The sequence below is a fragment of the Carcharhinus amblyrhynchos genome, chromosome 7, assembly GCF_965287045.1.
Source record: "Carcharhinus amblyrhynchos chromosome 7, sCarAmb.v2.hapA, whole genome shotgun sequence".
In the NCBI taxonomy this organism is placed as follows: domain Eukaryota; kingdom Metazoa; phylum Chordata; class Chondrichthyes; order Carcharhiniformes; family Carcharhinidae; genus Carcharhinus; species Carcharhinus amblyrhynchos.
Genome location: NC_137330.1, coordinates 100,259,974 through 100,283,695, shown reverse-complemented (window position 1 = coordinate 100,283,695; position 23,722 = coordinate 100,259,974). Strand labels below are relative to the sequence as shown.

Below are 23,722 nucleotides of genomic sequence, written 5' to 3'. Positions count from 1 at the left end.
TGACAATGGTTTCATGGAGACTTAGAACTTTCATTTCAGATTTTTATTGGATTCAATTCCACCATCTGCCCTGGTGGGGTAGGAACCCCAGTCCCCATTACTGGTCCAGCGACAGATACCAGCACATCACCACCCCTCTGCATAGAGGATGAATGTAATGTCCTCAAAAGGGCTCATGATTTGAAATGTGGGATTTCAGTTACCTACTGAGGTGTATCAAGCACAGATCAGAGGCATCCATGAGAACTGCTTTGGGACTTTCTCCTGTCTTTGAGTCCTAGCTTCCCCACAGTTAAAGTTTATTTATTAGTGTGACAAGTAGGCTTACATTAACACTGCAATTAAGTTACTGTGAAAATCTCCTAGTCGTCACACTCTGGCCCCTGCTCAGGAACACTGAGAATTTAGCATGGCCAATGCACCTAACCAGCACATCTTTCAGACTGTGGGAGGAAACCGGAGCACCCGGAGGAAATCCACGCAGGCATGGATATGCCAGAACATACAAATTCCGCAAAGACAGTGACCCAAAGCGGGGAATCGAACCCAGGTCCCTGGCACTGTGAGGCAGCAATAATAACCTCTGTGCCAGTTAGCACAACTCCTGGGAATCTCACTGGGGAAGTGGGAGATGATTGGGAGTGTGTCTCTCGCTGTCTGGCAGTCCCAGGAAAGTACGCTTTAACCTGAGTTGTGAAAAGTCACTCATCCATTTCAATGTTGATACTCAGAAACAGTAACTGATGCTCTTCCCGGAATGTTCCAGGACAGAGGGAATTCATCCACACTCCCTTGAACGGACTCTCCCTTCTTCCTCCTACTTTCTGTTCCTTTTTGCCAATTTGGCTATTTATCCACTTTCTCCGGGAAAGTATTCCTGGATTCATGTTATTACTAAAAGGTCAGAACAGGGAACCTCCAAACACTCTCCCTTCATTATTTACCTTTTTACAGCCTTCGCTCAGCATCCTCAAAAAAGGAAACCTTACTTTACCTCTCCACATTGTTTAACAAGGGCTGCAGTGCTGGTGTCCGCTGGGGTTGCCTCGCTCTTTAATTCCTGTTTGTCATCTCTGCAGCAAAATAAAAAATAAGTGCTGGATTAAAATAGGATGCCCAGCTAATGGATCACAGAGTTCAGTCTGGGCTGGATGGTCACTAGGACCCGCTATAATCCTGGCCCCAGCTGTAAGTGACTGGAGCACATGTTACTTCCACAACACACGGATGAACCGGCACAGGGAGTCGCTGAGCCGCTCCTCCGAGACGGCGTTTTATTTCTATTTGTGAAATAAAACACGGAGAAAAAAATAATGCAGCAAGGTGGAAAGTATTGTCGGTAACCGGGAAGTGATGGGATCGTTTTTAGCGGGGGGAGTGAATTGAATTCCCATTCCTTCAATCTCCTCGCCGGAGCTGTGCGGTGTCTGACTCCAGCACTGAGCTGATCGCCCCGGGATGGAGAGCGAGAACACAACTTTGTGGGAGACCTTGCTGTATGGGCACCCAACCTGCAGCGGCTGGAAACAGGACGTGGAAGGCTCCATCTACCACCTGGCCAACATCTTCTTCACCTTGGCTTACATGGGCGGCAGTGGGCTGGTCGGCCTCCTCTACATCAACCTGTTCCTGTCCTGTGGCTTCCTCTGCACTTCTATCTGGGCGTGGACAGACGTGTGCGCCGCCGATATCTTCTCCTGGAACTTCGCCCTGCTGGCCATCTCTGCCATGCAGATCATCCATGTCGCCTACCAGCTCCGGAGTGTATCCTTCCAGGAGGATTTACAGAATCTGTACAGTGCTCTCTTCCAGCCGCTGGGAATCCCTCTGACCATCTACAAGAAGATCGTCACTTGTTGTAACGTGGTCTCTTTGGAGAAGGATCACTGCTACGCCATGGAGGGCAAAACTCCCATCGAAAGACTTTCACTGCTCTTGTCTGGGAGGTTCGCATCTGTCTGTGTGTGTATATACTTGTATGTGTGCATGTACTCGGTATGAGTGTGTTGATGTGTGTGTATACCTGTGTATGTGCCAGTATGTATACCTGTATATGTGTGTACCTATATGTGTGTGTATACCTGTATGTGTGTGTACACCTTTATGCATATGTACCTATATGTATGTATGTGTACCTGTGCGTGGGGTGGGGGGGGGGCGCTGGTGGAGGTGGTGGCTAGTATGTGTGGCTAGTGTGCATAACTCTGTGTGTGTGTGTGTGTGACTAGTGTGCTTACCTATGTACGTAGATTGCTAGAGTGTGTATCTGTGTATGTGTGTGGCTAGTGTGTGTACCTGTGTCCAAAAGAGAAAACGCTGAAAAATCTCAGCAGGTTTGGCAGCATTCGTAAGGAGAGAGAAGAGCTGACGTTTCGAGTCCAGATAATCCTTTGTCAAACCTGTGTGTATGTGTGAGGCTAGTGTGTGTGCATACCTGTGTGCATATGTCGCTAGTGTGTGTACCTGTGTGTGTTGGTTTCTGTGTATACCTGTGTTTGTGTGTGTGTGTGTATGTGCAGTAATATATGTATCTGTGTATACCTGTGTGAGTGTGGGGGAAGGGTCTAGTGTTTGTGTGTGTGTGTGTGTGCAGTAATATGTGTATCTGTGTGTACCTGTCTGTGTGTGTTGGGGAAGGAGGGTGGTGCACTACACAATCCCTGCCAGCTTCAATTTAACAAAGTGTACATGAAGGAAAACAAAGTGGTTACATGGAATGTGACGTCTCAGATTATTGGGAGTTGTGATTCAATCAGAATACTTAAGAATCATTGAATCCCTACAGTGCAGAAGGAGGCCATTCGACCCATCGAGTCTGCGCAATCCCACCTAGGCCTTATTCCCGTAACCCCACACGTTTAGCCTATCAGTCCCCCTGACTCTAAGGGGCAATTGACCATGGCCAATCAACCGAACCCGCATATCTTTGGACTGTGGGAGGAAACCGGAGCTCCCGGAGGAAACCCACGCAGACACGGAGCGAACGTGCACAGACAATGATCAGAGCCAGGAATTAAACCCGGGTGCACTGTGAGGCAGCAGTTGTGCCGCCCCAATTTTACCAAAGGTGTACATTCGATTTTTCTTTTCATTACGTTTTACTTTTGAAAGCGAATGCATTGCAGATGAATGGACTCCTGATAAATATCAAATCGCAGCTCTCTCAGAGTATTTATTCAGCAGCCGCCTCAGGTACGCTGGTTGTTAGCGGATTGTTCCTTTCATTCATGTTAAGATGTTAGTAAGTTCTTGTTTAGATGCGTTACCTATCTGTTATGATGCTGGCCAGAGGCTGAGAGTGCAACAGCAGAAAACACTGGGAACCCTCAGCAGGTCAGGAAGTATCTCAGAGAGGGATAGCGTTAAGGTTCACACCTTCAGTCACAACTCAAACGCTGTTTCTCCGTCCGTAGAGCTGCTGCCCGTCGGAGGATTCCCAGCGTTTCCCAGCTTGCTGTTTATTTCCGATTGCTAACATGCTCACTACTTCAGTAATCATGTCTGCTTGGTCTCACTCAATCTCTCTCATTTGCTGGCAGGATTCGGGTGACGGTGGATGGGGAGTTTTTACATTACATCTACCCCTATCAATTTCTGGATTCCCCGGAGTGGGACTCACTCAGACCATCAGAGGAAGGCATCTTCCAGGTAAAGCCGGAACTGGAGAATACTTTATGTATATGCCATTCCCTTCGGAAGTGGGGACACTTTATAAACCAACAGGTCCGTGAGCACAAAATGAGACTATTTCCGATTATCTTAAAATGGACTTGACAATACTAAACATCTCCAGTCATTCCCTCTGCGACTTTCCTTGTACAGTCAGTACAAGCTGAAAACCCGATGAGGCAGGAACATGAAATTTTACCAAACAAATAGAACATTATACATTTCCGTCTTTTTTTTAACAGATTACAGCACAGGAACAGGTCTTTCGGCCCTCCAAACCTGCACCGACCATGCTGCTTAGACTGAACTAAGACCCCCTACCCTTCCGGGGACCATATTTCCATCCTATTTATGTATTTGTCCAGACCCCCTTTAAAAGTCACCAGTATATTTGCTCATGTTCTGAGACACGCGCCTTCCCAATCTGTGTGTTTCCCCGGTTAATAACCACTCTGAGTTTTGTCTGTCCGCCCTCCAGTCTCGATAATTTAGTCCCCATTTTGCACTTCAGGAAGAATTGGTAAAACCTCCCACTCCTAAACGGGCCGCCCTCTGCCACACAGCAGAGATGTTAGCGAAGATCTTCAAAGCCTTAACCCTGGAACTCCTTATTCGAAGAGCAGTTGGTGTTCCTCCAAGGAAATTTACAATGACCCAGTACAAATGGAAGAATTTCCTTCCCCTCTGCCGCTTGCTTTCAAACCATTCGTTTACAGAATAGTTTCGCTGTTCCACTGGTTATTGGCTGACTATTTAAATTTAGACTCTTGGCTCTGATAATTGTGTCTTTTATATATATATATTTGGGTGATTGATGCGCTGAAATGTGTCCAGGGCTAGGTGATCAGATTGTGGGAGCAGTTCTTGTTGGACTCTCAGTGGATGTGTTGCCTCACCCTCTTTTCCCCCTCTCCAGGTAACTCTCACAGCCGAGACCAGCTGCCGCTTCGCCGCCTGGAGAAGGAAGAAACTCTACCTGTTATTCGCCCAGCACCGCCGCATTTCCCGACTCTTTTCCGTCTTAATTGGGAAAGATATCGCCGACAAACTGTACTCCTTAAACGACAAAGTCTACATCAGCAATGGATTCCGTTATGATATCCGGCTGCCGAGTTTCTATCACCTGGCGGTGCCTGTGGGCGAGCTCGCCGAGGGGAACCCCAGGAACCTGAAGCCGTGAGCCGCCTTCCCCCGGAGGAAGCCCCGGAACCTGCGCCCTCCAGCACTGGGAGATCCTGCACTGGGGGATCCTGCACTAGGGGGTTCTTGCACTGGGAGATCCTGCACTGGGGGCTCCTGAATTGGGGGTTTCCTGCACTAGGGGGTTCTTGCACTGGGAGATCCTGCACTGGGGGCTCCTGAATTGGGGGTTTCCTGCACTAGGGGGTTCTTGCACTGGGAGATCCTGCACTGGGGACTCCTGCATTGAGGGACCCTGCACTGGGGGATCCTGCACTGGGGGGTTCTTGCACTGGGGCCACTGCATTGTGGGCTCCTGCACTGATGGCTCCTGCACTGGGGAATCTTGCACAGGGGGTAGGGGTTGCTGCACTGAGGGGGTGGGGGAATTCCTGCACTGGGGCATCCTGCACTGGGGAATTCCTGCACTGGGGGTTCCTGCACTGGGGCATCCTGCACTGAAGGTTCCTGCACTGGGGGTGGGGGTTGCTGCACTGAGGGGATAGGGGACTACTGCACTGGGGATTCCTGCGCTGGGGGTTCCTGCGTTGGGTGATTCTGCACCGGGTGTTCCTACACCGGGGATCCTGCCCTGCGAGTGGTTAGAGCTGGGGGCGGATTCTGTGTGGGGTTCTTGTGGAATATGTAAGGCGGCGTGCTTTCCCTTTCAGCACTCGGTCGGGAAGCGAGTCTGCATTTACCCCCCGGCAGGGATCTCCAAATGCCAAATTGCTTTAATCGGTGCAGTTTGCCAACACGGGATTCTGCTTTGATTTACCCACATTCAGAAAGAAAATGCTCCCTCCTTGTACAATACTTCAGCTCCTTTCTCTACTGACTTTTATTCTCTGTGGATGAGATATTCTGTGGATGAGATATTCTGTGGATGAGATATGCTAAAAAGGAAATACATTCCGACAAGCTGAGCTTTCCAAATCCTTTGATGTCGCTGCTCCCAGTTGCTCTGTGCCATTGCTGTGATATCAGAAACCAGCAGTACAGTTCCCCATGCCTGCGGACTCTCAGCCTGGGACTTCTCTGCTGTGGGGTAGCGTTTACCTGTGTGCCTTTAACAATATGATCCCTACCCCGATAGAAGACTGGGAGGTGGCGAGGCTGGACAGAGTTACAGGAGACTGAAAGGGAACTTGCCTGCACAAGGACCGGCCTTGCGAGCTGACAGATAAAGAGGGGCTTTGGGTTTTCAAGGCAGTAAGCAGATCAATAAAGGACTTGGCTTCCTGTTCCTATTTTGTTCTTCCCATAACTATAATGAAAGTGCCCCCCCACCCTCCGCCCCGCCTCACAACCAATACTGAAACTGCGGATTTTCTGACCTTGTCCTGAGAGATCAGCTCTGGATACACGTAACAGTGGAGCAAGTGCAGTTTCCTTTACGGATAGACATTGTCTGTTCACTTGTTGTCGATAATTGCATTGGCTATGAACGACAGAGGCAGGATATTCGGTTTCTTTGTAATACAATGCATCAATAAATGGTGACAGAGACTTTCAAAGTAATGGATGTAAATGGCACTTTCCCGCTGGTTCCTGTTCAATAAAGATAAGCCTTAAAGGTATTTGGAATAATGTTACATCAATCCCTAAGAATTCCAGATAAAAGCAAAATACTGCGAATGCTGGAACTTGAAACAAAAACAGAAAAAAAAACAGATTTTTAACTCTGACGAAGGGTCATCCTGACTCGAAACATTGGCTCGATTCTCTCTCCACAGATGCTGAGAGACCTACTGAGATTTTCCAGCATTTTCTGTTTTTGCCTAAGAATTCCAGGGTAGGATTATAGATGTTTGCCGGTAGGCTGAATATATTATTACATAACAAACAATATAAGTGTTTTAAAGTTTATTTATTAATGTCACAAATAGGCTTACATTTGATTTATTATTATCACATGTATTAGTATGCAGTGAAAAGTATTGATTCTTGCGTGCTATACAAGACTGCAATTAACATTGCCATGAAGTTACTGTGAAAATCCCCTGTGAAAATAATGACTCCAGTGTTGAGTATCTACTGAAATATGATCACTCTCCTATTCAAAATCATTCATGCTTTTAGCTGCAGCAGAGAACCATCAGCAAAGCCTGCCATCCATCTCCCAGTTACCTAAAAACACAAAGCAATTAAATGTCCTATTTCCCGAAGCCTTAGGGGATAGATTTTTTTTGGAAGCTACAATAATATTCGTAGCCAAAGACCAAATAGGTTTCATGGCACTGTTCTGGAGTTCACGTGGAGTACTGCTGCATTAAATCTCCAGGGATGACTGGGGTCAACTTGCCCAGGGACATTTTTTTTAAAACTGAAAGACAAGGTCAAATAACAAAGTTTATGGTGACAGTAAGGGAGGTTATGCATCAGGAATTAGCTATCAAGGTTGCTAGCCTGAAGTCTCAAAAACCTGAACAGAGAATAAAAGAAAAAGACGGAGGGCAAGAAATGTAATCCACTGTTCCAAAGTCCTGGGGAGGAATGACCCAGAATAATGAATTGCCCACAGCTCTTGGTTTCAATACCAAAATGATTATGGATTGGATTTATTATTGTCACATGTATTGGGATACAGTGAAAAGTATTGTTTCTTGCACATTTTACAGCCAAAACATACCTTTCATAGAATACACAGAGGAGAACGAAAGAAGAGAGTGCAAAATATGTTCCAGTCATAGCTAGGGTGTAGAGTAAGATCAGCTTAATATAAGGTAGGTCCATCCAAAAGTCAGATAGCAGCAGGGAAGTGATTGTTCTTGAGTCAATTGGTTTGTGACCTCAGACTTTTGTAACTTTTTTCCAATAGAAAGTGGAAGAGAGTATGTCTTAGGTGCATGGGGTCCTTGATTGTGCAGGCAGCAGGAAATGTAGACAGAGTGTTTGGACAAGAGACTGGTTTGCATGATGGACTGGGCTTCGTTCACGACCCTCTGTAGTGTCTTACAGTCTTGGACAGAGCAGGAGCCATACCAAGGTGTGATACAACCAAAAAGAATGTTTTTCTATAGTGCATCTGTAAAAGTTGTAGGGTGTACAGTGCATCAGTAAAATTATGTAGGATGATATAAAAGGAACAGCATAGTGGCACAGTGATTAGCACTGCTGCCTCACAACTCCAAGGACCCAGGTTCAATTCTGGCCTCAGGTCACTGTCTGTGTGGAGTTTATGCATTCTCCCCGTGTCTGTGTGGGTTTCCTCTGGGTGCTCCAGTTTCCTCCCACAGTCCAAAGATTTAGGGTTAACTTGATTGGCCATGCTAAATTCAGCCTATTGTCAGGGAGATTAGCAGGGTAAAAATGAGGCAATATGGGTATAGGGCCTGGGTGGAATTGTGGTTGGTGCAGATTTAAAAGGGTTGAATGCCTCCTTCTGCACTGTAGGGATTCTGTGGTTTTATGAACAACAACACTGAATAAAGGATGAAGTCTCCACAGTCCCAGATGACCATTGGCCAACTGATGCTGATTTAACCTGAAGATCACCACACCTTAGGCAAGGGGCAAGATTGAGAAGGTGGGGCCTTCATGAATAATTTCAGCTGATATGGGAATTGAACACATGCTGTTGGCTTCATTCTGAATCACTAACCAGCTCCCCATCCAGCTGGATATCATAGTACCATTAACAGTGAGGCAAGAAAGGATATCATTGAGGATTTAACATTTTTAAAGTGAGTTATAAAGAAATACAGAAGATAAGAGCAACAGGAGGCCATTTGGTGCTTTGAGTGTTCTCCACCATTCATTAAGATCATGGCTGATCATCCAACTCAATAGCCTAGTCCTGCCTTTTCCTTACAACCTTTGATTCCATTTGCCCAAAGTGCTATATTCAGCTACCTCTTGAATACATTCAATGTTTTGGCATCAACTACTTCATGTGGTAATAAATTCCACTTTTTAAGTGAAGAAATGTCTCCTCACCTCAGTCCTAATACTTGCTAAACCTTTAATTGTATCCAGAAATATGAGCGAATTGGTAGAACTACTTTAGATAGAGGTGCAGTGTTGATGTTCTGGGTAATCTTGGGCTTTACAGAGAATCATCAGATGTTGCAGAATGAAAAAAGGAAGCCCAGCTAGTTTTTGTTGTGGAGGAGAGTTGTGGGGTTTCCCTTTCAGGCTAATGAAGAAAGAGGGAGAAAGAATGCTGATGGTTGAGAAAGAGTGACAACTGGGTGATCCAGTGAAATACGATATTGAGCCATGACACAGCTTCAATGAAATGGATCAAAAAATCTTTGATTGAAGAATGGGCCAACGGCATCCCAGAATCATTTTGCAAAGCCAGAAGGAGTAAACCTGCTCCATTTGACTCCACACAAAAAAAATCCCTACGTTTTGGCATCTTCATTTGCAGTTTTTCTGTTCAACTGGGGAAAAAGTTATATTCACTGGAATAAAAACAGAAAATGTGGGAAATGGCTGCATGGTGGCACAGGTTAGCACTGCTGCCTTGCAGCACCAGGGACCTGGGTTAGATTCTCAACTTGGGTCACTGCCTTTGTGGAATCTGTATGTCCTCCCTGTATCTGTGTGGGTTTCCTCTGGGTGTTCTGGTTTCCTCCCACAAGTCTGAGAGACATGCTGCTTAGGTGCATTGGCCATGCTAAATTCTCCATCAGTGAACCCAGACAGGCTCCAGAGTATGGCGACTGGGGGATTTTCACATTAACTTCATTGCAGTGTTAATGCAAGCCTACTTCTAACACTAATAAATAAACTTTCAGTCAGATAGTATCTATGGAAAGAGAAACAGAATCAACAGCTCAGATCTGTGCCTTTTCATCACAACCTGAAACGCTAACATTGTTTTGCTCTCCACTGATCGTGCTTAACCAACTTTCCAGCATTTTCTGTTTTTATTTCATTTTTCCACTATCTGCAAAATGTTGTGTTTGTATTAGTATCCACTGGAATTTACTTTGGGTCTTTGGCTGTAAGAAGTAATTTTGTAGCCCTGACAGGTTCAGGCAAGAGGACTATGAGAAAGAATGGGGCAGCACTCAACGCTCAAATTAAACACTAATGTCTTTATTAAATGTGAGCAACACAATGTCCATGTTGACAATACACTCATTAGTTGCAAATACTTTTCAAGGAATCATGCATACTATCATCCAAATCCCTGCCAATTGTGCAGCAGTTGACTTGACTTCTCCATTTCAGGATAAAATCACTCTTTGCAATGAATTTTATACCAAGGTGGGCAAGATCTTTCGTTGTCAATATTGTACTGTCCTATTAATTCATCTTTAAGCTGCATTTATCCAATCAGACATCTAGTTCTGTGTTCACATTATGATATTCGAGACTGCCTTGAAGGTGAGCATCAGTTCAATCTGTCCTCAGTAATTTTACTGCTGCAGGAACGTTCAAGATCTTTTCTGGCACATATAACAGCAGCCTTCTTTTCTGGTCACATGCACATTTCAAGTTAAATTGAACAATGAGTCCCTGAAATTATTGGCTCCTTACAAACTGCTACTTGAAGAATTCAAAGCAGATTTTATCTGCTTAAAAAAAACCTTAAATGCAGTTAGGTTATCCTACATTTCAAAAAAGAAGCAAAGCCTGACATTATCACTCAATCTCAGTTTATGTCATTCAGTTTTCAAAACACTTACATTAGCTAAACAGACATTTTGGCTCCTAATTATACTTTGGCAAAATACCTTTTTGTTATTCAGGTTCGTGAAATTTCACCAAAGTTCTAACTTTATATCAAATCAAAACATGCCTTTGAAGCTTGCATATTTATTGGTTTTGGTTCAAGTTTACAACATTTGTTTTTTTTTGCAAAACATTCCATGAATAGTTTGAAGGTGTTTTATTTACCAGTGATTCTGTTTGTAATGAAAATACTCTACAAATGTTACCAGTTAACTTTAGTTTGAAAAGTGTTTTGGTATTTGCAATGCACAGTTTCTGTACACTGCATCTACAGCCAACAGAATTGTGTGTTTCATCTGACCCACTGCTGCTCACCTTCATAAGCTTTCATAAACTTCAACTACACATTTCGCTTAAAAGTACAATTATTCGGTCAAAAATATTATAGTTTCTCACATGGCCTACACCTGGCACTAAGTAACTCTGAAATAAAGTTCAATCAATTAGATGATTCAACATGTAATTGAAATGATAAAAAATCTATGCATCAGTGGGTGAAATACATGTTTCTGTATCGAATTTCATGAATGTACAGTTTGGGTCACTGTCTAATCTAATCAATAATCTTTCTTGACAAGTGCTGACCTTGAAATTTGAGTACTCGTTTTCTTTGTGATACATTTTTATGTTCTTCAAGGTGAAGGATGTCAGAATGAAGCACTCCTAGGTCAGAATTTCTACAACCAGCTCCAGAGTAAATTCTCTCCAGAGTACCTTCTGTCAGTCTGCATAAATGGCTATTAGCCTTAACATCAAAAAAAATCACTCCACGAGAGTAGCTTAAACTTTCCATTCCCTACAACAGACCATTAACCAGTTATTACTGCCTATTGGGAACTGGATTAAGATTTCCCAATCATATTTTACATAGGAGCCTTAAAGTCAGCAAAGATGTTCATCCTGTTATCTTCAGCAGGATTCAAACCCAACTTGTACGAGTGAAAATATTAGCCAACTGCACTACCAAATTGTCTTCAGAATTTAATCTCTACACTTAGGTAATGGTTACAGTATGCCTTACGCTTGAAAGGAACTATTACAATTTGGGCCACCACCCAACACATTTGTTATCACTGTAAAAGATGAGGTCTTGTGGCACAGTGGTAGTGTTCCTATTCTGGACCAGAAGCTCCAACTTCAAAGTCCAACACCAAAACTTGTTGGTCATGGAAGGAGCATGGTTCAACGCGTTGATAATCAGCTCGGTAACCCTCCCTCCATTATTCACAAAAGGGAAAAAGTGCATATGAAAATACACTAAAAATACTGTAAAAAAGTAGCTTTCATACCAGGGTGACATTTCTTATGAACAGAAACATCAGTGAATGGGATACATCATGAGCAACAATCTACTCTTTTAGCACTGGGTAATATGATATAGATTGACCAGATAATTCAGGATAAACTATGAATCATTTATGATCTCAAAAATGAGTAAATTAAGCAGATGAAATCAAAAATATAGGATAAAACTTTAAGCATATATAGATTGTTTAATGAATCAGAGAATAGAAATTATTTTGAGATTACATTATCAATTTGAGTCTTATGAAGAATTTTAATGTAAGTAAATGCCTTGGTGCTAACAGACTGTGGTCTTGGAGTGACCTGGGATATGGTCCAACTGACTGAACTAAACAAGACGAGAGTCTTCCTTTATATGAAAGCAAAATATTGTGGATGCTGGAATCTGAAACAAAAACAGAAAATGCTGGAAAAAATCATCAAGTCTGACAGCATCTGTGGGGAGAGAATAGAGCCAACAATTCAAGCAACCATTTTAATATGCAATAAACTCCCACAAACAGCAACATAATAATGACCAGATAATTTGCTTTTGTGATATTGATTCAGGGATAAATACTGGTGAGAGCATCAGATTTAATTCCCCTGTCTTTCTTTAAATAAGTAATGGAACCCTTACAATCCAAACCCACAATCTTCTGTCTAAGAGGATAGAGAGCTATCAGCTGAGATATATCTGACATTACATTGCACATCAAAAATATACAGATGTTAGAAAACATTTTTGTTTGCACCACTTGACTTCCAGTTGTCATGTTTTTAATTATACTTTTTCCAGTAAAAAGTTCTTATGTCTCTATTTACAATAGATTTTGCACATGTACTCATTGTTGCAATTATGCAATCTGGCTGGTTGTTTCCCATACATTGTTCAGGTTATTTCTGACTGTTTTTTTGCCATTTTTTTCTTAGCAGCAGATATTTCAAGCATCCCAAAATAACCTTTCAAGCAAATATACAAAATAACCAATAACATATTTCATCATAAAATAATGACATTGATCAATTTGCCATTTATGTCTTTTAATACACTAATGGAAGTTTTTTCTTATGGTCTTAACCTCTCCCAAAAGGCTGGGTTTGAACCTGATATTTTTACCTGGATGGTAATTATGAGCTGAATATTGGAGCTAACAGTATGAGCATGTGGGAGTCTCCACCAGTTCCCATTATGTGCCTTCAATCATTCAGTCAGCTGCACTGAAGGAATATTGGATGAAGTCTGGATGAACCTTCATCAAAGCTGACAAAGGGGCATTTAGACTCAAATTGTTGGCTCTATTCCTTCCCCACAGATACTGATATTTTCCAGCATTTTCTGTTTAAGAGCCTACCTTTACTTAGCAAAGGCCTTCAAGTGCAGAATCAGAATCAAACTAGGTTAAAAGGCCTGATAGAGCACCTCAAAACAAAGTGCTGTTTAGTTGACTTATGTTTCATCCAGAACCTTACACTTAAATAATGTCATCCTGAGGCATAACCATATTAAGCTTAGGAAATACCATGCTGCAGCTGGCTAACTTTTCAAACCACAAAGAAGCATGGAAAAGACAATTGCATCTTCAAGCTTATTTCTTCTAACTTTTGTCTGCCTAGAATTTATAAATTTAAATATAGTAATATAGTACAAAATAATCATCATCTTCAAAGTATTTGGAATTCTATCTATATTCTGTAAGGTCATCAGGGCAATTAGGAGATATTTTTGTTGCCATTATTCTACAGCTTACATTGCACATAAACTTGCAAACAACCACTCAAACAGAATAAACTTCTTCCAGACAACAGTTAAAAGAAATTTATTTAAGTTTTCCAAACGTAGTTACACTTCAAAAGGTACGTGGATGTATTTTCTACTTAGCAAAGGTCAACAGCAAATGCTTAATTTGTTGGTATTATTTTCCTGTGTACTGTAGATGGAATGACATCAAATGCCTTCTGAAAGTTCAAGCATATTGTATACACCGAATACTTTATTCTAACATAGTCACCTTCTCAAATAATTCCAGCAGAGTAGTGAGGTAGAATCATCCTTACAACATCAATCCTCTTTGGATGAATATTGATGCAATCTTATAAAAGACTCTCCAGAATTTCCTCAATGGATGTCAGACTAATTGATCTATACTATCCACTTCAGGCTTCACTCTTTTTTTATTCATGGGACTAAATTAACCATTTTCTAGCCCAGAGATACAGCTGAATTTATAGAAATAGTAACCACAATCTCATCTACTTCATCATTCAATTCCTTCAGGACTCTAAGCATGATATATTTGTTAGCAGATTTCAGTAGACTTTAGTGCCTTAATATTGTTTGCAGTTGTTAAGTTTTGCATCCTTTACACATTCCAGGGAAGCAAGTTGAGACTATGTCTACTATGGTAGCACAGTGGTTAGCATTGCTGCTTCACAGCCCCAGGGTCCTGGGTTTGATTCCTGACTGGGGTCACTGTCTGTGCGGAGTTTGCACATTCTCCTTGTGTCTGTGTGGGTTTCCTCCCACAGTCCAAAGATATGTGGGTTAGGTTGATTGGCCATGCTAAGAAATTGCCCCTTAGTATCCAGGATGCGTGGATTAGTGGGTATGATATATAGGGGTTAGGGCCTGGATGGGATTGTGTTTGATGCAGACTTGATGGGCTGAAGGGCCTCTTTCTGCACTGTAGGGTTCTATGAAAATGAACTCATTTAGTTAAACTATTTTGTGATTTTCCTTGTTCACATGCATTACATTGCCCATTAGGGGACAATGTAATGGACCTTAAAAATGCCTTGACTGGATTTAAGAAAAACCCTCATATTTACATTGCACCTTTTATGATCACAGGATGGCCCACAGGATAGTTTACAGACAATTAAATCTTTTAAAAGCATAGTCACTGTTGTAAAGTGGGAAAAACAGCAACTATTTTACCATACAATAAACTCCCACAAACAGTAATGTGATAATGACCAGATAATTGGCTTTTGTGATATTGATTCAGGGATAAATACTGGTGAGAGCATCAGATTTAATCCCCCTGTCTTTCTTTAAATAAGTACAATGGAATCCTTACAACCCACAATCTTCTGCCTAAGAGGAAAGAGAACTATCAGCTGAGATATATCTGACATTACATTGCACATCAAAAATATACAGATGTAAGCAAAGATTTTTGTTTGCACCACTTGACTTCCAGTTGTCATGTTTTTAAATATACTTTTTCCAGTAAAAAGATTTTATGTTTCTATTTATAATGGATTTTGCTCATGTACTCATTGTTGTAATTATGCAATCTGGCTGGTTGTTTCCCACAAATTTCAGGTTTTTTCTGACTTTTTGCCATTTTTTTCTTAGGAGCAGAAATTTCAAACATCCCAAAATAACCTTTCAAGCAAACATACAAAATAACATATTTCATCATAAAATAAGGACATTGATCAATTTGTCATTTGTGTCTTTTAATACGCTAATGGAAGTTTTTTCTTATGGTCTTAACCTCTCCCAAAAGCCTGGGTTTGAACCTGATATTTTTACCTGGACGGTAATTATGAGCTGAATATGAAGTTAACAGTCTGAGCGTGTGGGAGTCTCCATCAGTTCCCATTATGTGCCTTGCACCATTCAGTCAGTATTGTATCAGTTTGTGCTCAACATCTTATCAAAATGACAAGAAGAAAAGTTAGAGGACAAAGTTGAAATTCTTTACTTAGGATTGACTGCCTCTATTAAATTCAGGCTATATATAGTTTGTAAAGCGTGCATATGTGAATCTGATTTAATATAAAAGGCCAGCTACTGAGTGCACTTCTATTGTGGCTTTTTTTCTGCGAAGTTCCAGAAGTTTAAAGTTTATTTATTAGTGTCACAACTAGGTTTACATTAACAGTGCAACAAAGTTACTGTGAAAATTCCCTAGTCGTCACACTCCAGCACCTGTTCGGGTACACTGAGGGAGAACTTAGCATGGCCAATGCACCTAACGAGCACGTCTTTTCAGACTGTGGGAGGAAACAGGAACATCCGGAGGAAACCCACACAGATATGGGGGGAACACAGACAGTGACCCATGCCGGGAATGAAACCCAGGTCCCTGGTGCTGTGAGGCAGCAGGGCTAACTACTGGGCCACTGTGAAGTGTATTAAGCTGAGAGAGAGGGACAATGTAGTGGATTTAGCTGATTTCTAAACTGATTTCAATTGAATGATATTAGGCAGGATTTTATGGTACACTCTAGGTGGGTTTGCAGGTAGTGGGTTGGGGTGGAGTAGCACAAAATTCTGTGAATGGCTTTCCCACCAACTGCCCCTAACTTGGCCACAGTTTAACCAATCATTTGATCAGCATGTCAGAAATGGGATATTCATCCCAAATGGAGTTGGAAGACCCAGCTCAAGCCAATGAACACTTCTCCTGAGTGAAGGCAAATTTTACAATGACATTTTCAATGGCCGCATGGGAAAGCCCACCATCCATAAAATTCTGCCCATTAAATGCTGCCTATTACCATGTTCCCATCCAGCTTCAATCAGAAGGACCATCCCTCAGTGCAGCTAACTCCCATTACCTAAACCCAGCATCGCTAAGCATCAGCATGTTCTATCTAGCTTCTGGTCCTTGTATAACATCTTTTCAATTTTAAAATTGATGCAAGTTAAAGATTATATATTTAAGAAAAGGAATTTATGAACTAGCCACACATATGTGTATAAGATTATAACAGGTTTCAATAAGGTAGGCATAGAAAGTCTGTTCCCATTGGCTGATAGTACAAGGACTAGGGGACACAGATTTGAGGTTTTAGGGAGGGAGGCAGGAGGGGCATGAGGAAGATATGCTAATGACCTGGAATCCACTGCCCATGAGGCTGGTCGAAGCAGAGATGATCAATGATTTTAAAAGGGAATTGAGTAGACACTTGATTGAAACAAACTTGAGTATGGAAGGTAACATATGGGAATGGATCTGTCTGATTTGCATCCAAGGTTCAGCAGCTAAACGTTTCCCACATTATCACCTCCAACTTCAAATGGAATCCATGCAAATATTCAATTTGCTCCAAAAATATCAGTTTCCACTTTGGTGCTAAACAACTCTTCTCCCTTCAGCAGCTCCTCTTAAAGACCAAGTTGATTCAAGATTGAAATGCTATCCCTATATCTGGGCATAATCTCTCAGGGAGGTCACAGTAAGAAGGTGATTTCTGAAGGAGTTTCCTCGTTTTGTCTTTGGGGATTTTACATTTTATCCTTCTTGTATTTTTACATTTCAATGGACTAAAATTTGTGCTTTATTCATTCTTGTAGCTTTCCTGCTAATGCAACATGTTATTAATATTTGATCTTGCAATGTAACAGCACAGAGACGCCTTGACAAATACATGAATAGGATGGGAATGGAGGGATATGGTTCCCAGCAGGGTAGGGCAGCATGATCGGTTCAGGGTTAGAGGGTGGAAGGTCTGTTCCTGTGTTGTAATTTTCTTTGTTCTTTGTTTTTAAAATTAAGAAGTAGAAGATGTATGTTTAGAGTATGCTTGAAACCTTGTTTCTAATTGATGCTTCTTGCCGCAGGATTGCTTTGCATGAGACTAATCTGGCCTATAATTGCAACTGAAAGCAAGTATAAACCATCTCTAAATGGATATCACTTCAAGTAAAGACCTCTTATTGAACCAGAGTGCATCCTTAATAAATCACAATTTACTGGGAATACTGTGGTTGAATGAACTTCACTTTCTCCCTGTAACTTTCATCATTACGATAAAGATAACAGGAGTGCATACTGGAAATCTGAAATAACCTCTAAACTGAAAAGCTTACTCCATGTTCTCTCTTTACAGATGCTGTGAATACCCATTGAGAGTTTCCAATATGTTACATTTTTATTTTTGTAAGAACTAAATAGTGGCAGAGTCAACATTTTATTGAAATCACATTTTATCAAGTGCTGGCAATGTTCCACATAAGTGTTCACTGAATTGAAATGAACTTACGCTGACCTTGTTTTAAATCATTCAAATCTGTCGGCATTTTGACAATGGACTTTTAACTGGGTTTTAAGCAAATTACTGCGGACGCTGATATCTGCAATAAAAACAGAAAATGCTGGAAAATCTCAGCTTGTCTGACAGCAGAAAGCCCACTTTCTTAGAAGACTGAGGAAATTTGGCATGTCAGCTATGATTCTCATCAACTTTTACAGATGCACCATAGAAAGCATTCTTTCTGGTTGTATCACAGCTTGATATGGCTCCTACTCTGTCTAGACCACAAGGAACTACAAAAGATCATGAATGTAGCCCAATCCATCACGCAAACTAGCCTCCCATCCATTGACTCTGTCTATACTTTCCGCTGCATTGGCAAAGCAACCAGCATAATTAAGGACCCCACGCATCCCAGGCATTCTCTCTCCCACCTTCTTCCATCCAGAAAGAGATACAAAAGTCTGAGGTCACGTACCAACGGACTCAAGAATAGCTTTTTCCCAGCTGCTGTCAGACTTTTGAATGGACTTACCTTGCATTAAGTTGATCTTTCTCTACACTCTAGCTATGACTGTAACACTGCATCCTGCACTCTCTCGTTTCCTCCTCTATCAGTGGTATGTTTTGTCTGTATAGCACACAAGAAACAATACTTTTCATTGTATGTTAATACATGTGATGATAATAAATCAAATCAAAGCATCCTGACTCTGAAAAATTGGTTCTACCCTCTCTCTACAGATGCTGCCAGACCTGCTGAGATTTTGCAGCATTTTCTGTTTTTTTATTTAACGGGGCTTTGACCAGAGTAATTGCTAAAGGCTGAGGAATATGATATAGTAAATACTGGATGGCTGTGCCTAAATCCAGTTGCAAGGTTTAAAGGTTTTTTGTGTCTTTGTTTTAGGAACAACCCTGCTGGCTGGTTCCCAGCTCCATATAACTGCTACCTGGTTAGTCACCACTGCTGCATGCTTCCCCTCAGCCACCCGCTGCCTCAGTGAGAATCAGGTGCTGTTTATTTGTGGAGCTGCTGGTGCCAGGAACAAAATGTTTGTTTGCAGCAGATGGATATTTGCATAAAGCAATCCCAGCCAGGTTGCAATAAATGTTGCCATATGTCCCAGTGTTAATGAAATCAAAGCCACTTATGTGCATTCTTAATATCGGGAGATACCTAATTGAGCACAAACAAATTGCTATCCTGCAGGGATATCTGTTCCTGTTGTATACCAGTCAGGTTATTATAAATCAGGTTTTCCTAATAATATACCTTGTAATCTCTGCAGAGATAACACATACATTCCCGTAGTGAAGTGAAGGTGTTATAAAGTGATTATCTAAAGCTTTGCTGATTGAAAGGACGGCACGGTGGCACAGTGGTTTACACTGCTGCCTTACAGCACCAGGGAACCAGGTTCAATTTAGGCTTTGGATGACTGTGTGTGGAGTCTGCACGTTCTTCCTGAGTCTGCATGAGTTTCCTCCAGGTTCTTCGGTTTCCTCCCACACTCCAAAGATATATGAGTTACCATAGAATTCCTACAGTGCAGAGGAGGGCCATTCAGCCCATTGAGTTTGCACTGACTACAATCCCACATAGGCCCCATTCCCATAACCCCACATATTTACCCTGCTAGTTCCCTGGCACTAGACTCAATTTAGCATGGCCCTTCAACCTAACCTGCATTTCTTTGGACTGTGGGAGGAAACCAGAGCACCTAAAGGAAACCCACACAGACATGGGGAGAAAGTGCAAGTTCCAAGTGAACCTGGGTCCCTGGCACTGTGAGGCAGCAGTGCTAACCACTGTGCCACCTCAGGGGATAAGCTAGCTAGCTATGTGTGTATGTTGCTAACTGGGTTAGGGTGGATTGGCCATGCTAAATTGCCCGTTAGTGTCAGGGGGATAGGGTAAATACATGGGGTTATGGGGATAGGGCCAGAATGGAAATGTTGTCGGTGCAGGCTCAATGGGCTGAGTGGTCTCCTTCTGCACAGAAGAGATTCTATGATTTTATTCTATGATAAATTCTCAAGATTGATTCGAGATACATTCCAGCTTGGATGATACCCTTACATGTACCAAAAGTCTGTCCTGCTAATGTTTATATAACGAGAAGAGAAAATGCTGGATAGACTTAGCAAGTTGGACAGCATCTGTGGAGAGAGAAAAGAGTCTGAATGACCTTTTACAGAACTCAAGTATTTGAGCTAATGTTTCCTTAACACTAAAGAAGAAAACTTGGAGGTGTCATGACTAAACTCCAATTCCTATCCTATTCTCCCTCTGAATACAATATTTACAGGCACTAGTTAAAATATATTTTATTTCCAATGTTAAACATGGTGAATCATATTTTGTTATGGAAAACACAAAGCTTATAATTTTGATGCAAAGGAAAGGTCAATGTTTGAGGTTGCTCTTGGATGATCTTCTTAAGGTGGCCTCTCACTCAGGACAACAATAGAAGAAGATACCTCTTCTTCCAAGATGTGAAGGTGAGGGGGAATTAGTTGGATAAATATGTGGCGTTAGGGGGAGAAGTCCTGGGTAAGATACCCCACCGGACCGTCGGTACAGACTTGATGAGCCGAATGGCCTCCTTCAGCACTGTAGGGATTCTTTGGGTGGCACAGTGGTTAGCTCTTTTGTCTCACAGCGTCAGGGACCTGGGTTCGATTCCTCTGCATGTCCTCCCCGCGTCTGTGTGGGTTTCCTCCGGGTGCTCCGCTTTCCTCCCACAGTCCAAAAGACGTGCTGGTTGGATACATTGGCCATGCTGAATTCTCCCTCAGTGTACCCGAACAGGCGCCGGAGCGTGGCAACTCGGGGGGATTTCACGGTAACTTCACTGCACTGTTAATGGAAGCCTTTCTTGTGACTAATAAATAAACTTTAAAATGATTCGGTGGAACTCCCTCTGGCTGGTCCTACTGCGGGGGCGCGCCTTGTGCACGGTGAGCGGGTTACGGGGGCGCGCGGACGCACGCGCCCCGTCCGTGCGCGCTCCCGGCGATGTGAGAGCGCGCTCGCGGGCGCGGTGTGCGCTGATGCCCATTTTAGTCAATGCTGAGAGTGTGTTCAGTGAGAGAGGCGCACGGTGCAGCCTCTGAGTGAGTGAGAGACTGTATCGCTGTGTGTGAGTGTCTCTCTCTGTCCCTGAGTGTGTCTCCGTGTCTCTTGTCTGTCCTTGAGTGTGTTTCTGCGTCTCCCCCTGTCTGTGTGTCTCTCTCTGTCTCTGAGTGTGTCTCTCTCTGTCTCTGAGTGTGTCTCTCTGTGTCTCTGAGTGTGTCTCTCTGTGTCTCCCCCTGTCTGTGTCTCTCTCTCTGTCTCTGAGTGTCTCTCTGTGTCTCCCCCTGTCTGTGTGTCTCTCTGTCTCTGAGTGTGTCTCTCTGTGTCTCCGCGGACACATTATTCATCCCCCACAGTGTTTGGAGCTGAGAGGCTGCCCAAAGGTAAAAACACATTCTGTTATTTTTAATGTCAATCTTGTTCCCCCCCCATTCCCCAGCTCCCCCCCCCGCCCCAGTCACTGAGTGAATTCCCAGCGCCGAGCCCAAGGACACATTTAGCAGCAAAGTTGCGGTGCAGTGTTTGTGTTTGTAACCCCGGGACACTGGGGGTGGGGGGTGAGTTGCTGGAGAGGGACTGGTAGTGGGTGGTGGGGGGTCAGAGAGGGGGAAACCTGCAGCTGGATTGTGTGGGTCCCGGAGCCAAGAGTCCACCCCATGGGGCTGGGATCAATCAGCCCGGTTAGCAACACACACACACACATCTAGCTCAGTCCCTGTTTGCCCCCCCCCACCCCTCCTGATCCCCTTGCCCGGATCCCCCTGTCTCCACCCCTCCCCCCCCCGCCCCTGGATCCCCCTGTCTGCGCCCCCGGATCCCCCTGTCTGCACCCCCCTGGATCCCCCTGTCTGCCCCCTCCCCCTGGATCCCCTTGTCTGCACCCCCCTGGATCCCCCCCTGTTTGCCCCCCCTCGATCCCCTGTCTGCCCCCTCAGATCCCCTGACTGCCCCCCGGATCCCCCTGTCTGCCACTCCCAGCTCCCTGGATCCCCCTGTCGGCCCCCCCCCTGGATCCCCGTTGGCCCCGCCCCCCCCGATCCCCCTGTCTGCCCCCCCCACCCTGGATTCCCCTGTCTGCCCCAGGACCCCCCTATCTGCCCCCATGCCCCCGGATCCCCCCTGTCTGCCCCTCGGACTCCCCTGTCTGCCCCAGGACCCCCCTATCTGCCCCCATGCCCCCGGATCCCCCTGTCTGCCCCTCGGATTCCCCTGTCTGCCCCAGGACCCCCCTATCTGCCCCCATGCCCCCGGATCCCCCCTGTCTTCTGCCCCTCGGACTCCCCTGTCTGCTCCTGGACCCCCCCATCTGCCCCCATGCCCCCAGAACCCCCTGTCTGCCTCGCGGACCCTGCTGTCGGTCCCCCTGCCCCCAGACTCTCTTGCCCCTGGAAACCCCTGCCTGCTCACCTGCCCCCGGACTGCCCTACCTGCCACCCCCTGTCTGCCCCCCGAACTCCCATACCCTGGACACCCCCTGTCTTCTCCTGTGCCCACAGTAAAAAGTCTGACAACACCAGGTTTTAGTCCAACCGATTTATTTGATAATAGACTCACAAGCTTTCGAGGTTTCCCTCTTCGTCAGGTGAATGGAGAGTTCTGGCCTCAGGCAGAGCATATAAAGTGCAGACAGTTTAGAGATCTGCCCCAGACACCCCCCTGCCCCTAGACCCACCCCCCCCCTTGTGCCCCCTTGCCCCCAGACCTCCCTGTCTGCCCCTCTGCCCCAGACCTCTTGCCTGACCCCCCTGTCTGCCCCCCGGATCCCCCGTCTACCCCCTGAATTCCCCTGTCTGCCCCCCTGCCCCCCCCATCTGCCTCCCTGCCCCCCCCCCCCCCCCCCCATCTGCCTCCCTGGCCCTGGTCCCCCCTGTCTGCTCCGCTGCCTGCCCCCCTGCCCTTGGACCCCCTTGTCTGCCCCTAATCCCCTGGTCTGCGCCCGGACCACCCCTGCCCCTGGACCACCACTGCCCTCGGACCCCTCTGTGCCCCCGGATCCCCGGACTCCGTGGCCGCCTGCTCCGGGACACCCCCTGATCCCCCCGCCTCCTGCAACCCGCTGCCTGCCTGTCCCCTGGAACCCGCTGCCTGCCCCCCAGCTCCTCCTGGCCTGCCCCCTCCCCCCCAGCTCCTCCAGCCTGCCCCCTAAACCCCCAGCTCCTCCCGGCCTGCCCCAGGTCCCCCTGTAATGGGAGGTGAGCTCTTGGCCTCCAGCCCATGCTCACATCCCCTGCTGTTGCTGTCCTTCTATTCAGTGTGTTTAGGTTCTGCACAATGAATGCAGCAACAGACAGTCCCTGGACATTCAGCTTTCTCCAGGAGAACGCCACCTCTGCTGCTTTGGATTATGGCTTCAGCAACGGGATGGGCCCGATTTCCAATCAGACTGAAAGCTGTGACAACTGGAAAGAAATCCACCATTTGGTCTTTCACATCGCCAACCTCTGCTTTGCCATCGGCCTTCTTATTCCGACCACCATGAAGGTCCACATGATACTTCTCCGCGCTATGATGAGCCTGGGTAAGTAGCGAGTGACAGAAAATGGGCAAAAGGGAAACATTTTGGGAGCTGCACTCATGAGAATACACAGTATAATTCTGAATTGATTTATCATTGCCACGTGTATTGGGTACAGTGAAAAGTGCTGCTTCTTGCGAGGTTTACAGACAAAGCATATCGTTCATAGAGTACAAAGGGGAGTAGGAAAGGAAAGGGTGGAGAATGTAGTGTTAGTCATAGCTAAGGGAGTAGAGAAAGACAGATGGTGGGCAGCATGGTGGCACAGTGGTTAGCACTGCTACCTCACAGCGCCAGGGACCTGGGTTCAATTCTGG

At 44.6% G+C, this 23,722-nt stretch overlaps 1 protein-coding gene across 1 annotated transcript in view; it reads left to right on the top strand.

The window, feature by feature from the left end:
* Nucleotides 1–1,237: 1,237 nt before the first annotated feature.
* popdc1 (popeye domain cAMP effector 1) overlaps nucleotides 1,238–23,722 on the top strand; it is a 55,791-nt gene continuing 33,306 nt past the window's right edge. Inside the window, exons 1-4 of the mRNA XM_080193443.1 lie at nucleotides 1,238–1,946; nucleotides 3,540–3,648; nucleotides 4,586–4,845; nucleotides 23,143–23,408. Coding sequence (XP_080049569.1) covers nucleotides 1,459–1,946; nucleotides 3,540–3,648; nucleotides 4,586–4,845; nucleotides 23,143–23,408 — 1,123 coding nt within the window. The 5' untranslated portion in view covers nucleotides 1,238–1,458. The remainder of the gene's footprint in view (nucleotides 1,947–3,539; nucleotides 3,649–4,585; nucleotides 4,846–23,142; nucleotides 23,409–23,722) is intronic.